This window comes from Culex pipiens, chromosome 2, assembly GCF_016801865.2.
Source record: "Culex pipiens pallens isolate TS chromosome 2, TS_CPP_V2, whole genome shotgun sequence".
In the NCBI taxonomy this organism is placed as follows: domain Eukaryota; kingdom Metazoa; phylum Arthropoda; class Insecta; order Diptera; family Culicidae; genus Culex; species Culex pipiens.
In genome coordinates this window covers 101582718-101602120 of record NC_068938.1, presented here as the reverse complement: position 1 = coordinate 101602120, position 19403 = coordinate 101582718, and the positions used below count along the sequence as shown (strand labels likewise).

The 19403-nt window shown below is 40.7% G+C and overlaps 1 protein-coding gene across 14 annotated transcripts in view; it reads left to right on the top strand.

The window, feature by feature from the left end:
* Positions 1-19403, top strand: part of LOC120424109 (kinesin-like protein KIF21B) — a 145211-nt gene that overhangs the window by 63942 nt on the left and 61866 nt on the right. For 10 of the 14 annotated variants that reach the window (XM_052708756.1, XM_052708757.1, XM_052708760.1 and 7 more), the window contains 8 exons: positions 1530-1613; positions 1729-2431; positions 2498-2700; positions 2767-4718; positions 5158-5571; positions 11912-12058; positions 12823-12964; positions 13024-13129. In XM_052708756.1, coding sequence (XP_052564716.1) covers positions 1530-1613; positions 1729-2431; positions 2498-2700; positions 2767-4718; positions 5158-5571; positions 11912-12058; positions 12823-12964; positions 13024-13129 — 3751 coding nt within the window. Of the gene's footprint in view, positions 1-1529; positions 1614-1728; positions 2432-2497; positions 2701-2766; positions 4719-5157; positions 5576-11911; positions 12059-12822; positions 12965-13023; positions 13130-19403 lie in introns of those variants that run through there. The other 4 variants (XM_052708765.1, XM_052708764.1, XM_052708762.1 and 1 more) reach the window with 4 other exon arrangements.

The window sequence follows — 19403 nt, the reverse complement described above, 5'->3', positions numbered from 1 at the left end:
GGGAAGTAATTTGTGATTGTAGACGGTATTGTTTTGATTCGCAGTATGTTGAGTCAACTGCTGTGGATGTACCTGAAACATCGCACAACGGGGTTTCTCTTCTCTTCATTCTCAGCTACCACCTATCTCCTATTTTTATTTTGCTCTTCTGATTCCCAATTCTTCACTGATTCTTCTATTTAATATCCAACATTTGATTTTAATTTGACTAACTTTTGATTTTCTTATCTCTCAAAGCTTTTCCAATCTTTTCTATCAATTGATACTGCTGTAACAAACTTTGTTTTGTTTTGTTTTTTTTCCTTAAAAATATACTTTTCCTTAATGTACTAGTAATATCAAGTCTATTTATCATTCGCCTAATCTTTTTTGATTTTATTGCGAATTTTTTTTATTTGAATAATTCTTTATCTGTCCTACAAATTATCATTACTTTAATCTAAGCTTGTTTTGTATCTCTATTTATTAACTATTGTCTTGTTTTACATCTAATACATCTAGCTTCTCATTTTTATTTTTCAAAATACGCTCATCATTCTCTTACTATTGATACTTGATTTTTATAAAATAAATTCTCTTTTACTGTCTATTGTTTTCAATCTTCACCCTTTTTTCAACAAGTGAGGTTTGAGCCCTTACTCAATTTATGGAATGGTTAAAGGATTAACACAAATATTACTATTGTATTTTTGGTAAACTTTTATAACATGCTTAGGACCAAAAATTGTAACAAAACACCGCGACAAAAGAAATAGCAACAGATAAACAGACTCAACAATAGGGAAGATTTCAGGAGAAAACAATACACAGTAAATAACAATAAGTTTTTGAATTCAAACTAAAAATGAAACAGTTTTTGCTTTAATGAAAGTTGATAGGCACACTATAAATGGTTAGGCGCTTATACTTACATCAAACCCTATGTAATGTACCACCCCCGGCCGAGTTAAAATGCGTAACCGGAAAAGAAGGTGTGCATGCCTGGCACGAACATTCAAAGCGTGTTCTAGCGTGCTGCTCGTACTGACTCAGAGCAAGGGTGAGATGTAGGTGTAAGGGCAGTGCGTGTTCGTCGGGAACCTAGTGCATAAGATCGGTCAAGGCCCGTTCTTACACTGAAATTGCGAATCTTCCATGCGAACTATCGTTGGATAGGTTTTTTTTTGTCAGACCTTGCCGATGAGCCAGAAATATTGAAGGTCTGCGAACCCTATCAAAAATGAGTAATAAAGTTGATTTGTTAAACATGCTAAGGGGGAATGTTGCTATTTTTACTGAATCTATTGACTTTATGAATCTGAGGAAGGCACCAACCACCTGAAGGTGGATTAAGTAACATTTTTTCATTTTAAAAATGCCACTTGTTTCCAGTTTATTTCTCCAGAACGCCCCAACATTTTGCTTGCTAAACTCCTTAAAAACTGTCCACCACTTGTTCCCCCACTAGGGACGGCTCGAAAAAGGATTAGCATATACCGGATTAATGATTCCATCGTTTTCGCCACCTTATTTTTTTTTGCTCCAACCAGGTTTCCGTGTATGCCAACTGTGTCGAGAAGCTTGTGGAGGGCGCCCTCAAGGGTTACAACGGAACGGTGCTAGCGTACGGACAGGTAAAATGATTTATTACTTTTCACCATCGATCGGCGCTCGATGACGTCGTGTGAGTTTGAGTAGTATGTAGGTATAAATGCTAATTGCGAACTTTTTTTTTTCTCCTGCTCGCAGACTGGCTCGGGCAAGACCTACACCATGGGAACGGGTTTCGAGCGGGACATTCCGGAACAGCAGGAAGGCATCATCCCACGGGCGGTGCGCCATCTGTTCGAGGGTATCACACAGCTGCAGGAGAATCCGTACGACGAGGATGGGGTTTATCTGGGGTCGTTGCAGTTCAGCGTGGCGGCCCAGTTTATGGAGCTTTACAACGAGGAAGTGATCGATTTGCTCGATCCGTACAGTAAGGGGCGGTTGTTCAAAATTCACGAGGATGCGACGGGTGGTATTTCGGTGGCGGGAGCGACTATTAAGCCGCTGAGTGGGCCACAGGACGCGCTGCGTTGTTTGCAGCAGGGCGCGCTGGCCCGCACGACCGCTTCCACACAGATGAACGAACAGTCTTCGCGAAGTCACGCACTGTTTACGATCCTGATCCGACGGCAGCGGGTGATGAGCGCGGAAGAGTCCGGGAATCCGGAGGGCGATTTGGAGACGCTCACGTCCAAGTTTCACTTTGTGGATTTGGCGGGGTCGGAGCGGCTGAAGCGAACCGGGGCAACTGGTGAGCGGGCTCGGGAGGGAATCTCCATCAACTGTGGGCTGCTGGCGCTGGGGAATGTGATTTCCGCGCTCGGGGACAAGGCCAAGAAGGTGTCGCACGTACCGTACCGGGACTCGAAGCTGACGCGGCTACTGCAGGACTCGTTGGGAGGTAGGATGGCGCTTGCGGTTGGGGTTGAATCGGTTTAGTAACCTATTTGTCGTTCAAATTTTCCAGGCAACAGCCAAACCATTATGATTGCGTGCGTGTCGCCGAGCGACCGGGACTTTATGGAGACGCTGAACACGCTCAAGTACGCGAACCGGGCGCGCAACATTAAGAACAAAGTACAAATCAACCAGGACCAGAGCTCGCGTACGATCTCGCAGCTGAGGCGTGAAATTGCCGCCCTGCAGCTGGAGCTCGTCGAGTACAAGCAGGTAGGTTCGGGGGAGGGAGGTGCGTTTGAGGGTTGTTCAAAATGTAATTGTTTGCACATTTTTTAGGGCAAACGCAGCGTCGATGCCGAGGGTAATGCGGCCGTATCGGATACCTTTTTGGAGAACGCCATGCTGCTGCAGGACAATAAGCGACTTCAGCAGAGGCTCAAAGCGATGCAGGAGACGATCAACACGTTGACGGAGAAGAATGCTACGCTGCAGGCCCAGCAGGCGCTGTCCGGGTGGTCGTCCGGAAGTACGGAGGATAGCGGTGGTGTGGAAAAGGATAGAGAGGGTGATGGAGGCGGTGGCGGAAGCAGAGAATCGCCCATGCAGCAGCTGATCGCCGGATACATTTGTGAGATTGAGAAGCTGAAGGCGAAGTTGATCGAGTCGGAGCAGATGTTCCAGCAGCTGAAGAAGGCGCAGGCGAGTCCGTCGAAGCTCGGGTTGAAGAGCAATTATTCGTTTATTGAGGATACGACTGAGACGGTTATAAACTTGGCGAAGCGGGAGTTGGAGAAGGAGCGGGAGCTGTTGATGTCGCGATCGTTGCCGGGGTTGGAGAACGATAGTAGCAATCAAAGTTTGGAGGATGGTACGGACAGCGATTCGGACACGGAGTCCGACGACAAGACTGGGGAGCTGCAGGCGGAGATCAACGACATCAGCTCGGATATTGAGATCAAGACCAAGTTGATCGAGCAGTTGGAGTTGTCCCAGCAGCGCATGCAGGTTATGCGACAGCAGTACGAGGACAAGCTGCATGTGTTGAACGCGAAGATTGTCAACACGCAGAAGGAGCGCGATCAGGTGCTGGCGAACATGAGCGGATCGGGAGTTCCGGTGGGAAGCGCACAAACCGACCGAATCCGGAAGGTGAAGGAAGAGTACGAACGGAAGCTTTCGGATATGCAGAAGGAGATGAAGAAGCTGCAGATGGCACAACGGGAGCACATCCGGCAGCAACGCGAGTTGCAGGCGCAAGATGCCCAGTTGAAGACACTTCGAGGTGAACTAAACGAGCTAAAGCAGATCAAGATTCGGCTGATGAAGAAGATCCAGGAGGAGAACAACAAGCACAAAGAGTTGGACAGCAGGAAGACAAGGGAAATCGCTCAACTGAGGAAGGAGAGTCGCAAGCAGGTGAACATGATCAAGTCGCTGCAGGCGCAGGGCGCGGCCAAGGATCAGGTGTTGAAGCGGAAGACGGAGGAGGTTTCCAATTTGCGCAAGACGCAGCGTGGAATGATGAGCATGAAGGCGGCTGGCCGGTTTCCGCCGAAGAAGTCGGAAATCGCTCAGAACACGAAGAATCTCAAGGCCAAGTGGGACTCGCTGCAGCGAACCGTTACGAGGGCGGCGCGCAGTCGGCAAGCCGTGCTCGAACTGGAACGAGAGCTGGAAAGGTTGCTGCAGGAGCGTGATGGACTGAGCCGCGACTTGGTTACGGTTCGCAACCGGCAGGGTTTGGGAGACACGGCGGAGTTGATCTCCGAGGAAGACACCATCCTGGCCAACATGAACTACATTCAGGAGAACATCACCCAGATTCAGCATTCCATCATGGAGTTGGAGGAGGGAAAAGAGTCCGCCACGGAACACATCCAGCTTCAGAACATCCTGGAGAACATCCGCACCGTCGACGAGGCCAAATTTATCCTGGAGAAACTGTGCGTAGCATCGATTGGGCAGGTCTGTGAAGCGGCCCTGACGCAGACCCGGCTGAAGGAGCGCGAAGCACTGCTGAACGAGGTCCAGCAGGACAGCTCCATCCAGCAGCAACTGCTGCAGCACATCCTGGCCAGGACTCCGGCGGCAACGCTCTCCGATACCAGCTTCAGCTCGGGTCAGTCGAACCACTCGAACGTGGTCAACACGATGCTGCACGCCGCAGCCCTCTCGAACGGCATTTCGGCGGCGTCCACGTACGAGAATCGCAACGATGCCTCGGATAACGGCTCGTACGTGATCAACACGCTGACGAGGAGTCCTTCGCCGAGCAGCAGCACCGAACTGTGAGTACCTTTTTTCAGCGTGCATGTCATAACGCATCCAAAACATCCCGAATCATCTCATCCATGTGTTCATTTGTGATTTATGTGTTTCCAATTTATCAGACCATGTTCTAATCCAATCCATTTTTAATATATCTAGCAGTCGAAGCAAAGTGCAAGTTTGTAAAAGAGTCCGCAAGAAGAACTACCTCTATGAAGCCATTGTGTCCACTAACGATTACTAACCCCTGTTCCAAATCATTTCCTTGTGTTCTGAAATTATGTTATAAACCGTTTGGAAAATTCTTTGTTTTAAGTTCTGTTTTATTTTCTCTTCTTTCCTCTTTTCCTAAACCCTTTCTCCTAATTCCAATCCGATCCTCCGTCTTTCGCGATACTTTCGCTCTCTCTCTTTAACCAAAACCCTATCGAAAACCAACCACACACTAATCCAAAACAGCGAAAACGATAACGATAGCATTGTCACCTACAGAAACTCCTCCAAGCTAAGACGAAGACCCGCCGCGGACTCGCTGCCGTACGGGGCCGCTCTTCCGTCCACCGCCGCCGGCGGCAGCAAGCTTGAGAAAGTGGGTATTTGTATTTATCTTGAGGATTCGGCAGATGACGATGACACGATGATACGCTCTCCGCAGGACGAGCACGGAGGCAGCGTGGGCGGCATCATGACCCGGTCGTACACTGCCGCCTCGTCGTCACTGCCGTATTCTAGTGGAGTCGGAGATCAGCAGCAGCAGCCGTCGCAGACGACGGCTCCGTCCGGTATTCCACAGCCGGTGGCCAGCAATGGAAGCCCGGTTGGGCGTAGCTTTGTGCCACTGTCGCGCGTTCCCAGCGCTCCGGGATCGTTGAAGTAAGTGTACCTTGCGTAGTTATGCTCATCTTCATGTTGTACTCGCCAAGTTCTGTCCCGCTCTCTCTCTATCTTCCATCAAACCCCCATCGTTTTTATTTCTATTGCCAGTGTTGAAAAGTGTGTTCATGATTAATCTCGATTTTCCTTCCTCCGATGATGCGATGCGCGGGCAGGACCGACCAAGGTTCGCGGCATAACACTGCATGGGAAGCTTTCGCCGAGTCGCTCGGTTGCTCGCAAAAGTTTGTTCTCGGCAGCGCCGTCGTCGGCGCCAGTGCGACTTCCTTGTCCCAAAAACAACCCTAACCACGAAACTACGAAACCACAACCCTACAACCAACCCCCGAACCCATCTTTTAGAAAAATGTTGCACCGTCTGCTGGACACTGTCGACCAGATGTACCGGCTGCTGCCGATTCAGCCCTTTCTTGACTTTAAACGCATGGTGGAGACGAGCTTGGCCGCGTTTGGGGAGCAGTTTATGCCAACGGCGGCGGTTGAGGACAGAAGGCGTCGATAGTGGTTTGATAGGTGGGAGAGGTCGATTTGAAGTTTTGACTGGTTTTGGAGTGCGGCGCGAAAACCGAATATGGATTGATTTCCGCTGTGTGTGATGTTTAGATTAGAAGAATTTGTTAACCGTACTACAAAATTTGGAAGTTTAAATTGATCTGGTTTGCTATTAGAACAGAATTAACCAAGAAATTAACTAACTTTAATACCATAATGGTTTTGAGTGACATAAAATAAAAAATAAAAAATATTTTGTACATTTCCAAGAAATTATTTTGCTTCTGAGTACAGCCATCTTTCGAATTTTGATTGTTTTTTTGAAAAAGAGGTTTTTTCTAACTAGATGGTGTTGTTGTCAAATGGTACGGATTTATAATTTCTCATGTACCATAGATCAAACACTGCAGCAAGCTCCATATGAAAGTTCAACAAAAAAAGAGCTCGGTTCGGGCTGAAAATTGGACTGGGAGATCACTGGCCAAAAAAAAATCGACCCGTTTAGTTTTTTATTTGCCATTATGGCGGAAAAAAGCCTCATTCCCCAATAGAGCGTCGCCACAAAACATAATTTACCAAGACAGTTCAAAGCGACGTAAAGCGTGGTGCGGTTCTCTGAGAAAACAAAAGAATCTTCGACGAGTGTTTATGAACAAGAAAACAGAAGAAGTGCCAGAAAGAGATGCTGGCAATCATGAGGTACAGTCATCCCTCATATTCGGAACAGTTTACAGATCGGCCAACGTTCAAAAAATCATACCAAATCGTTAATTGAACATAATGATTTGCTTTTACCTTCATGTGAAAGCTTTTCTTAAGATCTTTGAATTGCTGTATTGACTGACTGTATTTTTTTACGCTTTAAGATTTCAAAGAAAAACATTGACCCTTGAAATCCACAAATTCGGAACACTTTTGTCTTACGGATGTAAACAAACTTTAGTTCTCTCCACGAATACTTATTTTTTACAAAATAATGAATGCACACACTGAACTGCCGTTCTACGCATAATTGTCCCATGTCAGTTTTGGACGATTTTGACTTTATGACATTTTTAAGTTCAGTCTGATGTGTACTTTAAGAAAAACACATAAAATCTGGTACTTTGTTCAGAAACTCATTAAAAACAACACCAAGTCTGTTTGTCCCATCGTTAAACTTCTACGCATAATTGTCCCACCAAGTATTTTCTTACACGGAATCATTAGTTTTACTAAGCATTATGTCTTGTTTACCTGTTGTATAGCAAGAGAATCACAAATAAGGGTGATAAACTGCTAACTGGGGCGATTAGGGACACATAGGGCGAATAGTAACCCACGGGACAATTATGCGTAGAAACACAGAAATCGGTCAAAAAATTTCAATCCTGTTTTTCTCATTTGCACTTTTTTGAACATGGGACAATTATGCGTAGAACGGCAGTGAAACCAATGAAACTCAAGCTTAGTAATGTTTTATACTGCCGCTCGAAGCAAGTGCGAACCATATGTATATTTGTCGATTTTGAGATAAACCCGACAAAAGTTTTAACATCTACTTCAAGCCTATTTAATAAAAAAGTCATGTTTGTTTAAGAAATTCCAAAATAAAAATGTCTTGTGTGCTGTCCCATATGCAAAATAAAGGCAAGTCAGTTCTTGGTTAGAAAAGGCTCACAAATCGATCAAATAAATGTGTATTTTTTTTTAAATAACCCACAGACTATGTCTCATAGAGCCTGTTGAACTTAAAAAAATACTTAAGTTGTTGATTTTTAATTGATTTTTATATATTTGGAAGCGTTAAACTTGATACGTATTCTGCCTTTTTTCCTCATGCAAAGGACAACCACGGTCAAAAAAGAAACTACATACCATTGTAACTATTATTTTTAAAAAGACAGTTCTGTTCCTTATTGAATGAAAACCCATGGTCCTGGGTCTGTATGAGGTTCCATTTCAAATGCAGATTGCGGTCAATTCAAGGGTCCATATGCTGAGACGTGTATTCAAATATCTCCTCTCTCTGCAGCAAAAGAAATGGACTGTCTCGTCGTCGGTTAAAGTTTCATACTCAGGAATTATACTAAAACTTAGATTAGCCTGAAACAAACATACTTTTATAAATTTAATTAAAAATGCTTCAAAAACTACCAAAACAAACCAACATTTGACAGGTAAATTTCTGTTGTAAATGTTTAAGCCTACCTTGATAACCTGACAGACTTGCCTTTATTGATGGACAAATAAAGTCAGGTCAGTCCCAGCACGAAAATTTACCAAATTAACCTATAAATTTTAACTTTTTCAAGTCAAAATTGGAGTAGGGGTATTATTTAAACCAATATTGAAATAATTGTTGAAAAAAATATTTAAAAATTGTTGATTAAAAATGTAAAAAAAGGTGAAACATTTTTCGAGCTTCTCATGGCGTTATCGCAGCACTCACTTTTTACATATGGGACGGATTCGAGCGGCAGTATACATGGTCTGATTACTTTTTTGTGAAAATATCAGTTGAATTCAGGTGTTCCACAATTGTGGGAGGCACAATAACATCCCACAATTATGGAACAGGGAATTTGAAGGCAGTGTTTTGCTGCTATGGATAAAATTGTCTTGAAATGTAGTTTTTTGTTTTATAAGTACTACTCTGCCGCTCTAATCGTGTCCGTCCCATATGTAAAAACAGCAAGCCGAGAAAAACGCGTGTCTAAGTTGTCCCGCTCATAAGGATACGTGTTAGAATTTCACGAAAAAGTGGATTTTCTCCGGATTTCTAGAACAAAGTACTACATTTTATTGGTTTTTTCAGATAGTTTACATGATTTTCAACCAAACTGCATTATTACCTCAAAATTGACGAAATTACATATGGGACGGACTAGCTTCGAGCGGCAGTACTTGTACTAGTGAAATAGCAATAATTGTAACCAAATAATAGAAAAAATGTTTATTTCAGATTTATTTATTTAAATAATATATTTGGTAAAGTTTCTGCATATGAAAATATGATCTGCAGCGGCACCGGAAATTGTAAATATATTACAGAGGCAAATAGAAATCTCAACTGCTAAGCCCTTGCCTAATTTAAAAAAACTACGCTCCACATACGAGTCTCTCACAGATCCAGGATCAAGCTTATTCATTCAAGAAATATTACTGATTTTATGGTTTAGATATTAGCCATAACGGTATGTATTTTATTTTTTCTTATCGTGGTTTTATATTTCAAAAGAAAAAAGTCACTAAATGTGTGGAGTGTTTTGTTTTTTTTTTTTTTCAAATTTTCAAATATTTCACCAGAAATGAACAATTAATGATATTTTCAAGTTAAATGTACTCTTAAAGATATATTCTGTTGATTTCAAAAATTTCGTATGGGACCATCCATAAACCACGTGGACACATTTTTGGGAATCGCAATCCCCCCCCCCCCTTCGTGGACAATTGTCCATACAAAAAAAATCTTTTTTGTATGGAGCGTGGACAATCGCCTAACCCCCCCCCCCCCCCCCACCCTAAAGTGTCCACGTGGTTTATGGATGGTCCCTATCCATTTAAACGATTTGCGAGACATTTCTAAATGAGGAACTGACTTGCCTTTATTTTGCATATGAGACAGCACGAAAGTCATATTTATTTTGGATTTTTTAGAACAAACACTACTTTTTTATTCAATAGGCTAAAAGTACATGTAAAATTAAAACTTTTGTAAAGTTTATCTCATTTTTGAAAAAAATACATATGGGACGGACTAGATTAGAGCGCTCATTCACAACACAATGAACAATCTGCCTGAAATTTTCAGGGGTTGTTTGTACATATAAAACTAGCATCTGGCCAAAATATTAGCTCTCTAGGTCAACGGGAAGTGGGGCAAATCGGGACACAAAGTTTTAAGGTTCAAAACTTTTTTTTTAATAGGGCTCAAATGGATCAAAATAAACATTTTTATGCATGTTTCTATTGTGAAATTGTCTCAGGAACACGATTATGATAAAGTGATCACCAGAAAATTGGATCTAAGGGGTCCCCAGAGCAAAAAATTACAATGAAAAAAATCACAAAAAGTAAAAGTGTCTATTTATTATGTTAAAAAACTGCCTTACCCAAATCGTTCTCAGTCTCAGATGGTAGTCTCAGATGTCCTCTACAAGCTGTAAGTCGAACCGAGTTGATATCTGGATGGAACACTTTTTTATTTAAGTTTGAAAATTATGCTATTTTTTCACTACAATGCCAATAACTCCCTTTAGATGTAACCAATTGGGATGCCTTTCCCTGCATTTTGTTGCATTTTTTAAGCTCATTCGGATGCATTTTGAATTTTGAAAATAAATTGAATTTGCCTAAGTTATAGCCTTTTTAAGATTTTTGACGTTTTTGAACCTTCAAACTTTGTGTCCCGATTTGCCCCACTTCCCGTTGACCTAGAGTGCTTATATTTTGGCCAGATGCTAGTTTTATATGTACAAAAAAACCCTGAAAATTTGGTGAGGTCCAAACGACGTCCCATACAAAGGGGTATGCCCTGTTCGTGGAATCGCTCTTAATTTACTGCCCATGTTCGCATAAATGTCTTATATGCAAAAACAGCATACTGAGAAAAACGCATTTGAAGTTTGTCGCCACTGATTTCTAGATCACAGTACTGAATGTTGTAGACATTTCTGAAAGAGCACATGATTTTAAACCAAACTGCATCAATAAATCAAAAACGATGAAAATGCAGATGGGACATTTATGCAATTAGGGGCACTTTAGGCCAATACTAAAATATGCAAAAAAATAACGAGCCAGAAATTCTACTTTTTAATGAAAAAGTTGTTGAAAAATGCTTTATAAAACAGTACAGTTGGTCTAATAAGTTTAAAAAAAACGTAGTCCTGACCAAACATATTTTTTATGAAATTTTGCATTTAATTTTTAAATGGGATTCAATCAGTAAAATATTTTTTTTTTTCAAGTGTTTATTTTGAGGCACTAAAGCGTTTATTTTCAGCATCACTGGCGTATATACTGGCGCCAATTTTTCGAAAAAATTCCAAGTGTTTTAGAGTGCTCCAAATTTCAATGCTGTATATACCAAAACATGTGCAAGGATCTGGCCTATACGCCAGTTATGTTGAAAATAAACGCTCAAACGTAAACAAAACACAGCAAAATAAAATTATCAAGGGGCTAGTGGATGCAAAAATAAATTGCAAGACATTTTTTATGTTTAACTGAGATTTAATGTCACATTAGCTCTAGAAACATTTTTGAGCAAATTTTATTTTCTTTTTTAATTTTCAATAACTCTAAGCCCAGTTATCGAACGAGTACTCTACTGTACAGCTTTTCTTAACATACTTCGTTTGTGTTTTCTCATTTTATTTGTTTAAATATTTTTATACTTTTTAAGGCGTACTCTGAATTTATGTTTACGCCATTGCATGTTAATTTTGAAACCTTTTGTGTTGCTTTTGATGCTTAGTTTCTTTTTATAGATTTTTGTTCGCTTTTGATTTTGTTGTGTTATTTTCACTTTGACTATTGTCTAATGTAAACTGTTTCTTTCTCTATTCGTCATTTTTCTTATTTTTCAGAAAATTTTCCAAATATAAACCAAATGCATTTCGTTGATGTTTTGAATTTTTGTTTAGTGTAGTTTTAAAATTATAGTTTCATTCTCAAATGATTCAAATATAAAAATGGTCATGAACATACTTTCTCAACTGGATGTTTCTCTTTCATCAAATAAAAGCATTACTAATCCCTTCATCTTATCATTCTATCTTGATGGTGAAACCCGCAAATTGCATCACCATCCATCAATCATAACACGACTGACCACTTCCAGAGGGTTGCAGCCAGTGCCAAACATATCTCGCCAAAACAGTACCGCGTCACCGCTTTTGTCCCGCAAATCGTTCGATCCGAGCAGCGGCGCCCCGCCGTCACCCCGGATCTCCCGGCGGGCTTTCCCGAGCAAGGCATCACCCGGAATGTAAGTTTTCTGTTTTTTTTTGTAGGGGTAAGACATGTGATTCTTCAGGATGTTAAAATTTAAATTTTCAAAATTTATAATTAGTCTTCCATTTGGTAAAAAACAAAAACAAAAATTGGCAACAAATTTTAGGAGGATCTTTACAAGCATAATGTAATTGTTATTACTATTCGCAAACTTCCTCAGCGGCGTAATTAGCGAGCATCAGTTCAAAAGCTCGGCGGTTTTTCTTGGTCGACGAAATCCGTAACGAAATCTAACGGTTGCCATTTGCGAGCTCCTGTTTTAATAATCGAATGTAGTTTTCAGTAAAATATATAATCAGTATTAATACCATTTGAGTCATGCGTATTAATCGAAGAGTTTACATTTTTCGGAATCCTCAACCCTTTTTCAGAAATATGTTGTGTATTTTTTGCCACTAACTTTTTCTTTGAAACGCTTTGAAAATATAAGAAAATTTGCAATCCCGAAAACAGTACAAAATTTATGTTGCACCTGATTTAACTAATTTCGATGTTATCAATTAATCTCATTCCATGTATTTTACCAAAACTAATTGCGTACTGCTGTGTGAATCTCGATGTCCGTGTGCTCCCGTGTGTTTCCGCATAATGCTTTCACTAACACGTGTCGCAACCCACAATCACAAAAAAAAATCGCGTCACGTGCCAAAAACCCGCTGCGCTTGCTAATAATTGCCCAAAAAACGCCGATTTTCGACACGGTGCCACACATACACGCACACGCACACACACCATCAGTGAGGACAACGACATCCCTACCTCACCACCGGTCTATCGACGGGGAACATCGCGCGAGGACACCGGAGACGTGTTTTCGAGGCTAGGAGCCGGAACGCAAGATCCCTCGCCCGGTGGAAATATCAAGGAGTACATTGGGAAGGTAGGGCGTTACACGTTGAAATAAACTTGTTGATAATTAATTTAATTTATCAATTGCAGCTCAAGGCAGGATCTCCCCTCATCTGCACGCATGTCGTCGAAGGTCACAGCAATTCCGTACTGTCCATCAAAGTGTCCAACCAGACGCTGTTCACAGCGGCAGCAGGTAGGTTACTTTTATTAATACAGTCGAACTTAGAAAAAATATTTGCATGAAAACCCGATTTTCTTATGATTTATATGTTTGAAACATGTACTGAGCCAGGTCACATAATGTCCACGTACGTTTTTCCAAACAAGTTTTTTTCAATAGTGCTTTAAAAAAAAGATTCGTTGAAATTTGTTATTTTGAAACGAGGGTGACTTCGATAGTCACTGTGTTTCTTGCAAATTTCAGCCTAAAAGTGAGCAAATTTAAGTTGCTATATCAAATTGACCATTAGTAGGCGTACTTTTAATGTTTCTTTTGAAAAAAAATACATAAAAAAGGGCTCAACCGCTTAACGAAAGACTCCACCATCATCTTTTCGCTTGCGCTAACATTTTCACAGCGCTCAAAATATAAAATTGTTTCCAACTACCAGCAATATATTCTCTTGCACATGCTTTAGCTTTTACCTGAAAAATATTTCCGAAACATCAGATTAATTAGCAAGCACTGTCAAACAAAACAAACGCCCTGAGTCACTCGACGTCTTACTTATTCTCGTCGAAGGCTGACGAAAACCAAGCGAGGCAAACAAAGAACAAAGGCCTGCCACCAACACCACCAGCAGCGCGTGTAAGAGTGAGCCAATGATGCCAGGACACTTCCTCTGGAAACGCTGAAAAAAATATAGCTAAAAAGTAAAAATTGCATATGCAACAGGGCATTTTAGTCAGGGGAGAATAGATTTTTAAAGTCGAGAACAGAACACTGATGAAGTCTGCAAGTATGTAGTAGACGAAATACGTATCTGTCAAGATATTAAAAATATATAGCGGAATTAAAAGGAACAACTGGTCTTTTTGTATTTACATGTAGAAGAAATAGGAATAACTATTGGTAAAAGTAAACTTAAACAGAAATGTTCACAAGAAACTGTACTGTAACTGTGTACCTGGTTTTAGTAAATTGTAAGGAACACCCCGAATTACCAAACATCATTCAGACACCACCGCTCAAAGTGATGGTATTGAGTATATTTCGCCTACTTTCAGCACTTTTCTATCATGCTTAGTATTATTCCATTCAATTCTTTAAGTATTTAATTCGTATTTTACACTTTACATAAAAATCTTAAACCTATCAATGTAACCCAGGCTAACAAAGCCACCCCGGTTTACGGTACACAGTTAACAGTGAAACGTTTGACGTTTTAGGTTGGTGTCAGTGTCGAATATTATTATTTTTCAAAACAAAATTCTGAAAACAAACTTTTTGCAATTCCGTCGTGAAACTACTTAGGGTAGAGTAGTCATCAATGAGACACGGGGAACAATGATAAAATGGCTCTCACAAGTCGTAGTTTCAACCAATAAGGCTCATATTTGGGGGAAAGGTGTGTCTACTGGATACACGTCTGCCATTATAGTGGCTTTGGTTATGGACGCTTCCTTGAAAAGTTATTCATAAATGTTTGATTCTGGGATGTAAAAGTAAATTATGGACAAAAATTACTTTTTCGCTCGTAGACTGCCATTAACACCAAAAATAATATTTCTTCAAATTTCTTTCGACGTTCCATAGGGATTGAGTTGTGCTACAATGTCCTTTCATTAGGTTTGGCCAAAATTTAGAATATACCCAGTATCCAGGACTGTCTCATTGTTCCCCACTCCTTTCAGCCCATGGGTAACAATGAGACACTTTGATTTTTCTTCATTAAATTTTTCAAAATCTATGGAAATCTTTCAAAACATGAATTGGAAGTGAATTTTGGCATATTTAGTGAGTTTGAACTTCATTTAACCAAAAATATAAAGTTATATGGATTTTACAAAATTTAAATACTTTCTAGTATAACTGTTGTTATTTGAAGTTTCATGTTTACAAAATTGCTTGAAAATGTTCAAAGCAAGTCATCTGCAATGGAACAATACAAAACATGATATTTTACTAGAAAAATCTTGATTTTCGTAGTGTGTCTCATTGTTCCCCAGCTGTCTCATTGTTCCTGCCAAGTGCGTCTACAATGAGACAGTTGAATAATTCTGGCTGTAGATGTCGGATCGATCTCATATTTTGGTCAATGTTAGAACACATTAAAAGAAAGAAAATGCAACAAAAAGCTCATTAAAACATGCTGATGAAAAAATGAGAAAAATCTTTGAAAGTTGAAAACCAAAAGTGTCTCATTGATGACTACCCTACCCTACTTTTCCTGTCATTCTTGAACGACGAAATAGCCTACTTTTCTGTACCAAAAATAACAGAATCGAATAGCAACACTTTTCAAAATAAATGCTGAAAAGTTCTACTTTTCAGCACTCAAATGGGTGCTGAAAAGTTGAACTTTTCAGCACTTGTTTCGAAAAGTAACACTTTTCAAAAAAAAAATTGATTTAAACGATTTATTGACAAAATACATGAAAATTTGACATAAAATTTCACTCAGTGTGTGTTTTTTGGAATTGCAAAAAATGTTGTATGGAACTCGTTGCAAAACTTGATTTTTTCAGCACTCTTCGTATTTATCCAACTCGGTGAACCTCGTTAGTTAAATGTACGACTCGTGCTGACAAAATCCTCTTTTTGCAACTTGTTGCATAAACTACTATTATGCAACAAGTTGCAAAAAGAAGAATTTTTCAGCACGTGTTCATCGAGTTGGATAAATACGACAAGTGCTGAAAAAATCAAGGTTTGCAACGAGTTCCATACAACATTTTTTGCATTTCTGAAAAACACCCATTGAGTGAAATTATAAGTCGAATGTTCATGTATTTTGTCAATAAATCGTTTAAATAAAAAAAATGTTGAAAAGTATTACTTTTCAAAACAAGTGCTGAAAAGTTCAACTTTTCAGCATCCATTTCAGTGCTGAAAAGTAGAACTTTTCAGCATTTGTTTTGAAATGTGTTTCTATTCGATTCTATTATTTTTAGTATGTAGATAAAAGTAGGCTGTTTCGTCACGCAAGAATGACAGGAAAAGTAGGAAGTTTCAAGACGGAATTGCAAAAACTAATACTTTTCAACATTTTTTTTTATTTAAGCGGTTTTGAAAATACATGAACATTGAAATTGAAAAAAAAAACATAAACATTTGACTTATAACTCCACTCGAAAGGTAATTTTCGCAATGGCAAAAAATTGCAAGGAACTCGTTGCAAAACTTGATTTTATCAGCGCTCGTCGTATTTATCCAACTCGAACCTCGTTGTAAGACTCGTGCTGAAAAAATCTAGTTTTTGAAACTTGTTGGACAGGAGGTTGTAGAATAGGCCAAATACCTACTACCAAAAACAAAAATGCAAATTAGAATACTAAAAGTAAAACGAGAATAACATAAAACGAGAGAAGTGAAGTTGTTTTTGTAGAACAAAAGTTGCTCAAAATTCCTTGAAAATGGGAAAATTGGGATTTTCGAAAAAAAATTGGGCAGTAGAGGGTTAATCTTGATTTTGACAAAAGGGGTTAACAGCCGAGTTTCATGTATATGCAGACCCAAGCAACACACTTTGTCAGATAAACGTATTTCCTAACTGGTTGTATAACCAATCCGCCTCGTTATCACAACTTGTTCTACAACTCCTGTGAACTGGAAAAAGCGCACTTTTTTTGTTGTATAACTTGCCAGAAAAAGATGCAAGTTATCAGAGTAAGTTGTACAAATGTATTTGACAACACTGTGCTATCTAACAAGAGATTCAACGAAAAAAGGGGGCGTGGTTTACGGCTGTGCTGTCAAATTAAAGCGCACACTGGAAAGGAAAGTAAAATAGAAAACAGCTGTCTAACCGTCGACTAACTTACATGTAAACAAACGTTTCCTATTAGAATTTCAATCAACGACGAAGCTAATAAAAAATAGTACGCTTGTTCCTGCAAGATTTATTTACAATAATTCGAAATTCCTTGGGCATGAGTAAGGACCTCGACGCCGTTAGCAATGTTGGCTTTAAAATAAAATTTCGTGATAATATCACTTCCCCCCAGCCAACATTTTTGCCATGCGAAGCGGGCCTCGACGCTGTGTCTAGGTTTAATTCCTAGCTAGGAGCCATCAGTGTCTTAAGAGGTGGTCCCAAGGCCGAGTAGGAGTTCATGAAGCAAATTAGTCGTCTCCCACCCCTTTTAAATTGAAAAATGAACTCTGAAACCAGCGCTTACTCACAACAGAAACAGAGGCCTCTTCTAGGCATTGTAGGATAGAATAGATTTTGAAATTTATTTAAAAAAAATATTATTACGTAGCATTTTGATATGTCAAAATTTCCATAGAGTCTCGGTCAATCAATAGTGCGATGATATCGGACAAAATTCGTTAATCTGTTGAACTAACGGTTTTCGGATTATGGTTGTATCGACCATTGTTGCGAATCGAGGGTCTACTGGAGCCTTGACGATCAAATGGAGCCTAACATTTCAAAAGGGCGCATGGGTTTTGTGAACAGGAGTGTGTCTCCTTCACTCAAATGACAGTTTACATAAGGTATAATAAAGATGCACTCTTGTTTGCAAAGCTCTATGCCCTAATGAAATGAATGGCATGAAATAGTCGTCTTAATTACAAGTGTTCAACTTATGAACTGTTCATTTATGTTTATTGGTTTTTGGAAGCGGCAGGACTGGTTTAAAAACAAGATCCTTTACCTTATTTGGCGTTATAATAAAACATTCGGGGATTTGAGATTAAATTTACTTTCAGACAGTTTAGTTTAGGTTGTTGATTAAAGTTAGATAGTTTTCCGTAGATGAATAATTGGACTTAAATGATTAGTTGATTTGAACGAAGTGTAACATTTCATTGGCAGATCTGTTTCTAGTTGTAATGTAAGGGGGGAGGGGGTAATATGCACCCCCGGGGCAAAATGCACTCCCAGCTTTTCTCGTTATTAGGATGAATTTTCCAGGGAAAAAATCATGGGAAGTGGAAGCTTGACATTGCAAAAGAATACTTGCAAAATTTTAGCTTCGTAGTATGAAAACAGCTTGAGTTATTTGCAAAGTTTAAAAATGTTGTGTTTTCATCTAATTTTCATTTAACTTTCGATTTAATTTTTGGACAATATAAAAAGCATTGATTGATATTGTAAATGTTTATTTATATTGTAACGAGTACATATGGAGTAAAAGTACAGTCGGTATGATTGGGAAGTAGAAATACCTAAACTGTATTAAACGTACACGCCGCAGAGTAGAGCTTTCTTGCTGAGTGACCTTTGCTCATTCCTTTGGTCACTCAAATGCCGAGTACCTTTTGCGCCAGTTATCCCAAAAGCTTTCCGTTCAACCAGATGGCCGAGTGGTTTAAACTCTGCTCTTTAGGTGAGCCAGCACAGGAGATCGGGGAGAGCCAGCCGCACGAATCTCGCGAAGAGTTTCGCGTTTTCGCGGTTCGGGGGTGATGAGATCGTGGAGGTGATAAAGCGGTCTAGGGGAATGACAAGCTATTGTCCAGGGTTGGTAACCGGGAGAGGGAACGGAATTCGGAACTGAAGCCTCTCATAAGTCTCGGCGTTCTGATGACGCGCCCAACGGTTCACTTTTATCAGTTCCGCGGAAGAGGCACCAGTGGCCCTCGATTGTGCGCGTCTCGTGATTAAATTGTAGGTTCTAGCTTTCCATGAGTTTGTCTTTTTAGGTTATCTCTAGTGTAATGTGTTTCTCTGTCCTTTCCCTGTTAGCTAGCTTAGCGAGATTAGTAGATTGTGCTAGTGCCGTGTCGTGTGCGTGTGTGTAAGCCTGCGTGCATGTGCGTTCCAGAATTCCTGGTAAGTCCGGAACCCGACCACCTCGTGGCTTAACGTGTGCTAATCCGTGATTCCGTGTCCCGTGCCAGTTCTGCGACACCGCCACGCTCGTCAAAGACGGCCACGATCTACCGGGGACCAGCTACCGCTTCGAACCGGCCGCAACGCCCACGCCGCCGAAGGCCAGCGCTCGCCAAACCGCGCTCGGCAGCGGAACTGTACGGCTACGCCGTAACAGGACAGCAGCAACCGTCACCGCAGCGTCCTTGAATTAACCGCCATCGCGATCGCCAACCGCCATTGAAACCTAACCTGGAAGGTTAGGAAACCACGTGAGTGAAGGTTAACCCTTGGGAGAGAAGTCCGGCCTCGAAGGCGGACACGCGAACCGGCAGCAGCCGAGAAACCAGCAGCAGCAGCAGATCTTCAAAAGTAGGTCGTCGAGGTTCCCTCGCAGGTGCGACCAACCACGTGCTCGAGTCCCGTCCGGTGCTAACCGGAGAGCAGCAACAGCAGCAGCAGCGAGTGATGACGTCGTAGACG